This window comes from Apaloderma vittatum, unplaced genomic scaffold (genome assembly GCF_000703405.1).
Source record: "Apaloderma vittatum isolate BGI_N311 unplaced genomic scaffold, ASM70340v1 scaffold6857, whole genome shotgun sequence".
NCBI classification, from domain to species: Eukaryota; Metazoa; Chordata; class Aves; order Trogoniformes; family Trogonidae; genus Apaloderma; species Apaloderma vittatum.
Genome location: NW_009727729.1, coordinates 344 through 9,942, shown reverse-complemented (window position 1 = coordinate 9,942; position 9,599 = coordinate 344). Strand labels below are relative to the sequence as shown.

Here is a 9,599-nt window from a genome sequence, read left to right as displayed (position 1 = left end):
CAGAAGACATTCCACCACGCTTGGTTCAGTCTAGAAAACAGTGCACACCATCCACCGAATCACACGAGCAAGCCATCATTACAGGAGCCAGTCAGCCTTGAAGTTGCTTCCAGTTGTTCTCCTTCACAACAGGTCTTGTAATGACCTCTTCCTTTGGCCAGCATTTCAGACAAGAAAAAGCAGATACTCAGGATAACTTACAGGTTGATCTAAGCTCAAGCAGTACATGAACAGAACTCAGCATCCTGTTCAGCATGTCAGAAGTCTAATTTCTTCAGCTGTTCATACGTCACGAAGAACTGGAACAGCTGATTAAGGAAAATTGTTTCCTGGTCACACACTGTGAAATGGTCACTTCACTGCTAAAGGACAGCAGCATCTATGTGAAATTTTGATCTTCTCTTAGTTCCCTCCTATGTAATGGTGCTGGTTGGCTTCTTTCTGTTATGCAGAACAACAGAACTTGCTGCAGGGCACTCCGGCACATCAACAGCTTTAAGGCTGGTGATGCCAACTGCTTTCCCACCCCTGTTCCTCAGCATCTCAAACAGAACTGAGGAGACAGGAGAGTACTACAAAAGCCCTTAGAGACTTTACTCACTTAGCTTTGATGAGCTAAAGTAGGTTTGCTCATGGTAAAAAAAAAAAACATTACAGCCAACCCACTTCCCAGGGTTCCAGTCAGCTGGATCCTCAAACACACCAAGTTGTGTGAGACTAAGACAAATTGGCTAACTGCCAATAGTTTCCACTGTTCTGGAAATTCCCTCCCTTTCCTAACTCATCTGGTCAACTTTATTTAAAAATAGACTCCAAACTAAGAAAATGGACAGCTGTGAAACTGGAGAAACAAAAAAATGTTTTACAAGATCATATTCTAGTATTCACTCTGTGTGACTCAATTCAGTCTGACCAGCAGCAGTTGATTAAGGAATTGGTCAGTTCAATTTTCCATTCATGAAAAGGAAATATCTGTGCTGACATGACACTTGCCTCACTGAGCATCCTGTGAAACAGTCCATCAGTGCTTGCTGTTGAATGGCTAGCTTAACAGTTTTGCACACCTTTGAAAAGGATACAATGATATTCCAAGGACCAAGTCTTAACCAGTTTGGCCAAAACCCTTTATATAAAGCAAAGAAGCCTTCATTCTTCCATGTCTGGGGAAAAAAAAAAATCCACAACATAGCAAGAACATAATTATGTAATTCTTTAATAGTGAGAAATTTAAATAGTATCTCACCTAATAAGGTTCTATACTGCTGAAGGGGATTCCTTAATTCAACCTTAATTTAAATATATTGTATGATGGGATGAGGAAACACTTTACTATATAAAGCCAAGACTAGTAATGCCTGCAGCACTATCTGACAGTTAAAAATGCAGTCCACATCATTTAGTTGCCACCTCAGATTTGTCCAAGTTGCATTCCTAGGCTTGTTTTTTTGGGGGTTGATTTTTATTCATCAAAAACCTTGCAGAGAGCTGCATGTAAATCTGCAGCTTTAAGGACTTTAAGGACAGTTTGCTTTAAGGACTTCACAAAATTGCACTCAAAAGTGACTTGGACTATTATACAGACTGGAGCGTTCAGTCAACAGTTTGGACACGAACAGCTTCCTATGAACTCTTCTCCATGAAAAGGCTGTCATGCTCCCCTCAATTCATGGATTGAAGAAATCCAGCCACAGTAATAAAAATCAGAGACTGATGTTGCCTTTTGCTGCACTGTGCAGTGAGCAGAGGACACCATCTGCCCCAGACTTTTGAAATTATCATTTCCTATCAGTATCCTAGCATCCTAAAGTTAAATAAGAGACAGAGCTTCTAAGAGACTTAGTCCATTCATCCAAGTACCAAAAGAAAAAAGGGCCTGTAGCACATACTAACTTTTTTTCTGCCCTTCCATCAAGGCAGTAGGTATTTTTCAGACCAAGTGCGTTATTGGCAGTACAGTCCTTTAGAGCATAAGGGCATAAAACCTAAAGTTACCTGCATTAATTTCTAGGGAAGCTTAGAACAATTTCAAGTCCTACACCAAAAATCACTTGTGTGATTGCACCACTTTCTACTTATGTGGATACGCGAGCCACTTACTTGTAACAAGCAATCCAAAGTACCCTTGTAGTTTGAGTGTCCTCCATGTTGCTGGCTTCTCTGATTCATCATGCGTGTTCTCACAACATCAATTGGGTTGGATGCGAGGGCTCCAGCTAACCCACAAGTAAAACTTGAGCTAATAAAAGAAAGGTTTAACAAAATTTGACCTACCACATTTAAACAAGTACAAGAATTGATTTCCCCTCCTCAGAAAACTTGTAATATCAAATGCGTAATGCTTTTAGTTAAAAATTACATGAGCTAATAGATGATTTTTTTATTTACTATAACGCATTATTTTGAAGATTTGATATATAGCCCCTCTTTACAGTTTCTCAGTACTTGAACAGATGTTGGTGCCTCTAAGAATAGCAAATATTTCATTGAAAATTTCCTCTAACCTCCATTGGCAAAGCTGAATGGTTCAGATCATCCACAAAAACAAAATTTCATGTTCAAAAGAAAGCTAATCCTAAATAAAATTAGCATCTGTGCTATGTGCTATTGAGATACTATTGCATTCAAAAGTATAAATGCATTAGAAGTATAATTTTCTCTCGACTGATGACAGAAAAATCAAGAGATTCATCCCTCATAATGAGAGCTAACCAGTGATGAGCTATGAAAAGAGTTGGCTACACAAACTTACAGGAAGTGAGTATATACTGTATCTCCCATAAATCCAGACATAATTATGTGCTTCTTGGTAAGGTCATACACTGGCAGTTCCACTCCAACAACAACAGCAGCTCTCTGTGCTGTCAACGATACGCCCTGGCAAAAGAAAGCATATAGTTGAAATTGAAAACTAACTTTTGTGCACCATCAGAAAAGCCTAGTTTTTAGAATACAAGGCAACACACTACAAATGTGTTAAGAACACAGTGAATTCAAATAAGGCTAATTAGTACAAGTCTTAGATGCATGTGCTCCAAAAATGCTAATTCAAATTAATGGATACATCACTTTTCCACACTGAAGGGCAGTTCCTTTATGCTACACCATCTCCGCTTAAGATCCAAATTCTTATATCAACAGTCAGCTAAGACCTCCACAACCAGGTGATACTGGCTCCTCTCACTGCTAACTGAAAGCTGACAATGTAAGATTAAAAAAAAAAACAAGATCAAGAAATTCTGGAGAGAAAAAACAAAGCACACTAGTAGAAACACATTTGGATTTTCTAGCTGCTTCAAAACAACTGCCCATTCTTTGCCTTCAGTTGTTATACAGTCACTGATTAACTGGCATGAGAAAACCTGCAAGACCAAGTAGAAGAATTCCTGAGCTAGAGGGGATGTTCATTAGTACCTTTACTTCCAAATGTTCTTTAGTACTTTTTAAAAATAGTAGAGCAGACAGACCAAGGTGTCTTGCAAAGGGTTGTTGAAGTAGTCCTAGATCCAGTCACCCTAATTCAAGCTTCCACTTGTGTCCCCTTTTTTAAGAAGGGGCTAATCCCTGAACATGAGACTGTCAGTAACCCTTTATCAAAACGCACCAAGACACCAACAGTGAAGTAGTCACAACAAACTACATCTGTATTCTCTACTGACCTCCTCACACTTTGGCTGAGAAGTATATCACATTCAGCTGAGCAAGAAAGTGTACTTCAAGTGTAGGATATAGTTCAAAAAACTTGCCTTCCACAATCCTTTAGTGCCTTCCTTTTGGTAGATCTGTAGAAAATTGCCCATCATTCCTCCTTGAATCGTGCTACCTTGGGCTTGCATTCTGATCTGAGATTCATTTGAAGATGAAATTAGAAAATAACCACTCTTCAGACATACAACTGATAATATCTTAATACAGTTTTATTAACATTTTAAGTTAGTCTTCTAAGTAGTAAAGTCAACTTCTCTTTGAATATAAACTAAGAGCCGACATTATCAGAACCATGATGCAATCTTTTGCAATGCCTTAACTATCCAAATGCAGCTGCTAATTTTGAACAAGTACGTGGTGTGGTTCTTAACTGCATTAAGTCCCTTCTATTTCTGTACTTGTACACTACTCCATTTAGATTAGACTGACAGATGGGTTCTGCAGGATGTCCTTTGCAGTGCTCTTATAGGAACACATTAAAATGAAATGGCAAAAAGATTAAGGTTTCAGCTAGTGAGAACCATGGTCTTCAACCCTGTGGATTTCTAAGAATGTCCTTGGAAACCTGCCACGCTAACTATCAAAAAAAAGTTTGGTGACAAGGAAGTTGGCATGTAGACATAATTTTGGGAAATAACTAATTGAAGCCACACTTGAATTAGAAGCTTATGTTTGAAATGCCTCTACATAGCCACACTGGCCCTACAAATGATAAAGTTTTTAGCATTTTTAGAAGATCAGAAAGACTTTCTTGACTTTTTTCATTAGAAGCAGACATGTAAGTCACATGCTACAGTTTTCCAAGTTAAATACCATCAATCCTTATAACTAACTAGAAAAGAGGTCACTGATTGTCATTAAGCTAGCACATTCTTAAAGAGGTGATTGTTTCACCAATTTACTTTAAATGGCCAATGCTGGAACACTGTTTCCATGGGACATTGGATTGTAAAGACTTTCTACAGGATTTATCATAAAGTACATGTAGTGCTCACTGAAACTCTGGCCTCTGAATCAATCTTCCCTTGTTTTGAGCTCTAGAAACATGTTAGTGCAACAGTGTTAACATGAAGTATAGATGAAATGTGCAATGTGGCTTCCTCACAAACACTACAGCACGAAAGCTACAAAGCCATCTTAAATTATTCTCTCCCCACCCCCAGAAAAACTTATATGGATTCAACTACCTCTCCAGCCATCAGTTTCCTGGTGCATACTTCCAAATTATTAGTAAGGACCACAAAAAGGTTCCAAGAATTCAGGATATTACTGATTTTCAAAAGTCAAGAGGCGAGAATACATAGTTAAAAAACAATAAATCCTATATTAATCATGAGATGATGCATTTTCTCAAGGAGAGGACAAAAATTAAGGACCAACTCCATGTAACACATGATTACCTTTAAGACGTCTGTAGGGTTGGCAATAGATGACGAGATTACTCCCGAAAGAATGCCACACAGAACATTTATCATCAAGGTTTCATCTATTTCAAAAAGAAAAATAGTTTAGCCACAGATTTGCAGAGCTTAAGACGCATAAGGGCAGAATGATGCCACTCCTCGTCTAACCAGAGCACAGCAGTTGCAGAAGCCTTAAGAACTGCTTGGACAAGTTCTCCTTGTGGACTCACTTTGCCGTAATTGGTACAAGGAATGACTTCTCGCTAGACTTGTTCAAACTGCTACAGTGAGATATCAGATGGAAACAATCAGCTTCAAGGGAAACAGTCTTCAATTAAATTGAATTGAAAAAACCCACTCACCTTCTGGATGCTCAACAAACATTCTTTTTAAGCTCTGATAAGTGCCTATTTTTATAGTTCCATATGAAGCTTGCCGTAGCATTGCCGGTGCAATCCTGTAAAAATAATATTTATGTTCAAAACTGCAAAAGACTGATGAGGAAATACTTTTTAGTGCAGGAGAGCCTAAACACAAGGTATCTGTCAGAGGAAGGTTTATTTATTTATATCACCAAGTTAAATTCACTATAGACAAAACAAGGTTTTGTGTATTTGGTTTTGGATGAGTTTTTTTAAAGCCTAAAAATATGAATGAACTGTGGAAGGATTACTGTTACAGCATGCCTCAACTTGTGATCTATAAAATAACTGGTAAGCTTGTCTGAAATGTAATCTGCTGACTACATCTTTCCCTCACCATCTTGCATGTTTTACAGAAAAGTATGTCCATCTATATACATAGGTTAATTCAATTTTTCTTGAGATGGAACAGCCATAACAGCATTGTATAGAATAACTTTATGCTTATCTTAGTCTCTTTTTTCAAGTGTTTTTTAAAAAACTTTAAATGCTATTGCAGAGTGCAAAGATTGAAGCAATCTAAGCTTGGGTTCTCAACTTCCAGATTAACTAAGGCTAACCAAATACCTTATGAATCTGAAATCCAAGAATTCACACCCTATCAGCTTATACATATTAATACACTGTCCATAAATCATTACTGCAAGTCAGTTAATTTTACCCAGAATATAAAGCTTTCAATCCTTCTTCTTTGCATATTCTGACTAACGCATGCACCATTCCACGGTAGCGGATCTCTTTATATTTGGCATCATTAACTTGACCTTGAACCTGCAGGCGTGTTTTGGTCAGATCAATGGGGAAAGTACCTTAAAAAAAACACAAAGAAGAAAAAAACAAACAAAAAAAAGAGAAAGTTAATCAAGTACTTTCCTAACCAAACACAACAAAGAACACGATAACAGAAAAAAAACATAAACTGCAACATAGCTACTCACAAAAGCTAAGAGAAAAATGTTATCAGCTAAGAGTTTGTCTGCTCTAGCAAGGGAAAGAAAAAAAAAAAGCTGTGTATCTTCAGTATCTTTATGATCACTCTTCAGGAATGGATCAACAAACACCAAATAACAGAATCCGAAGGCAAAGTTTGCGTAAAAACCAAGACTCACAATGGACATTAGTTACAAAGACAGAACACTTCTGTCTGTAAACAAAGTTGCAAGCAACTCTTCAGTTAGCATTAAAGAAAAAAAATTCCTATGCTGTAGACCACCACATACTGCTGTGTCACTGATAACATGGAATCAAGCTTGTTTTAATAGGTACTGAGGGAAGGAAATCATGTAAACGATTAAAGGAAAAGCTTACCACATTCTGCAGTGATCGATGCTAAACCTCCATAAATAAAGGGCTTCCAGTTTAGTGCTGACATTATTGATTCTTCTTCCTGTGAAATAAGACAGTGATGTAACACTTCTATAAGTACATCTGTTATATAAATATATATGCTAAGACTTAATAAAATTTTGTGCCTTGCCCATTTAAAATGGACCTTCCCAACACATTACGGGTAAAAACATTTCACACCGTTGACAACCAGAAGAAAGCCATTAATACTGCACAAAGGCATCTGGGTTCAAATCAATGCCTCTGTCATGTATTTGGGTCACCACTATCCTCACCATGAGAGCTTAAATTAGTTTGTCTCCAGTCATGATCTTAAGGAACACTGCAGTGAATAGCCTCCAGTGACTCTTACCAAGCTGAAACAGTTTGACTACATCCTGCAATCAAATGGAACTTTAAGAGAGTCATTATCTAACTTCTGCCTGTTTTCTTTCCTGGTATCAATACTAGCATGAGCTGGTACTCTTGGTCATAAAAAGAGGCACATACAACATTCTGCCTGCATTACAGCCTATTTCTGCGACCAGCACTCACAATATTAATTCTTGAGAACATTATATGAAAATGGTGTAGTCAGGCACATAAGGCCTTTTACAGTAAAATGCTTTGCAAAATGCTAAAATAATTCAATTATCTTCAAAAAGACATAAGAACTGCAAAACCAGACTTGTCCAGCCGATACAAGATCGCCCTTACCAAAATCCAGTAGATCTCTCCCACAGATTCTGTTTCCACTTCCTCATAACATAAATGCTCTCCATTCCCCACTTGAACATCCTCCTAAACACTGGATTCCACAGCTATGTTTCTGCCAATTAATTTTGCGGAATATCTGTACTTGAAGCTATTTCCCTTGGCACTTCCTGGAAAATATCACAAATACGCTGCCTTCTGTAAAGATGAACCTCCTTTGGCCACTTTCTCTAAAAGTGACAATAATCCAGTGTCTAAATGAAGTTAACAGAAGTTGCAGACACTAAGCATGCATGAATAGTTCCTGCAGCCCTAGTTTTCCTTTTGTCATCTTTACTTCACAAGTCACCTGGGTCTTCAGTCTTCTGACACTCAATACAATTAAAAAAACCCACAGGAGCTCAAAGAACACAATTTCAAGTACCCACCAACCAAGCCCATGGAAATCCATCTTACTCTTTAGGCTGCTGCTTTTAAAAAAAAAAAAAACAAAAATAATTAAAAAAACCCAACACAAGTAAGGGCACCCACTACATTGCCAAAAATAGTGCAATACAGAGATCGATCAGGAGCCACAGGCACAGCCTGTGCCAACTTTTCCATACGAAAGCAGCAGAGCTACACAGATATGATGCTGTGACAGAGGGAGGCCACTTCCAGCTTAAAGTTCTTTATATTCACAGCCTACTGTGATTAATGGCAGATGATTTAACTAATGGAGACAAAGCCAAGCTCAGTTTCCCCACTATCAGCCACACACATGATCTTTGCTTTTGAGTCTTGTCAGAACTGGAAAGAGTTAACTTTTTTCCCCAAACACATTAAGATTTAATTTAATCTATTTAATCTATTACAAATACTATAAGACTGGCAAAACTAAAATATATTCATACTTTTGTTTGTTTCGTATTGCACTCTGCTGAGGCAATGAAAGCTATTCACTTTTTCTACGTAATTCTGGAGTGCTGACACAATATAGAAGTATGCAAGCACAGATGAAGAAAGTTTTCAATTTGTACAGATTTACTAATATTAACTGAAGTTTTGATACAGGTATATGATAGCCTAACATAGAAATTCTATGGGACACCGTTTCTTTGACACATCCCAAGGTGCAGGCCTAGCACAGCATTGCCAAGGCTTGTACCTCTGAAAGGCCTATTAGTCACCTTTCCTGCCAGAACAATCATCCAAACCTTTCCATTTATTTCTACTTTGCATCCCTCTTTCTAGCTTTCCATACTTACAGAAAAATGTTAAAGAAGAGTGGCAGAGAGATTTAAAATAACATTAAAAAAATCCAGAAAACACACCAGTAAGCAACTTCGCCCTTTCACTTCAGCTGTCTCTTTTTCTGAAGTCTTGTTTTGCTTCTTACTCAAATTCTTCCCTACAATGATAAAAATAGTAATTCCACTGGCAATTGTCAATTCAAATGGCAAACTACTTAAAAACAGAGTCCTGCTCTCATTATAAAATAAATTGAGGTCTCCAATTTTACTAGAAAGAAATCGCCCTTACCAAATATACATTATTATTCCCTGAACATCAGTAAAATGACATAGGTGATACCACCCCCTTAAGGACGCTGGCTTCGATCAATACGATTCATCCAAGTGCTCTTTGCAAAAGTCAGAAGCAAGTTTGATTGCTTTTTAATTGCCGGCGTGACTGAAATAAATCAAAAGCCCAGGTTCCACAAAATAACCATTTAGATATTCCCCTCTTAAGAGAATAGGCTTTAAAAATCACGTATCAAATTCTTTATCGGTTAACAATATTGCTGGTATACTAGGCTGAGAGTCTACTCCAGTTTACAGTAGTCTTAGCTATTTAAAGTGGATTTGCTCCTTGAATGTTACAGAAGGCTTATGCCAAATGAGTTACTGGCCCTAAAAAGTTACTACCTGCAATACAAGCATGCACATAGAAGATAGTTATCCAAGCAATACTCTTTAACTGCACGAATTACACTGCAGACACACAGCTCAGACTTCATATTCAAGCAGTGAATCATTATCAGAAAGGG

The 9,599-nt window shown here is 37.6% G+C and overlaps 1 protein-coding gene across 1 annotated transcript; it reads right to left on the bottom strand.

Annotated features, from left to right (window-relative positions):
• Window positions 1-257: 257 nt before the first annotated feature.
• LOC104277198 (kidney mitochondrial carrier protein 1) lies at window positions 258-6,911 on the bottom strand. Its single transcript, XM_009873771.1, has 9 exons — window positions 6,839-6,911; window positions 6,192-6,339; window positions 5,471-5,565; window positions 5,106-5,191; window positions 3,744-3,839; window positions 2,750-2,874; window positions 2,098-2,236; window positions 1,080-1,160; window positions 258-299 (listed from the first exon to the last, which is right to left on the bottom strand). The coding sequence occupies exons 1-9, from the start codon at window positions 6,900-6,902 to the stop codon at window positions 258-260; spliced, it is 876 nt and encodes a 291-aa protein (XP_009872073.1). The 5' UTR covers window positions 6,903-6,911.
• Between the last annotated feature and the right edge of the window lie 2,688 nt (window positions 6,912-9,599).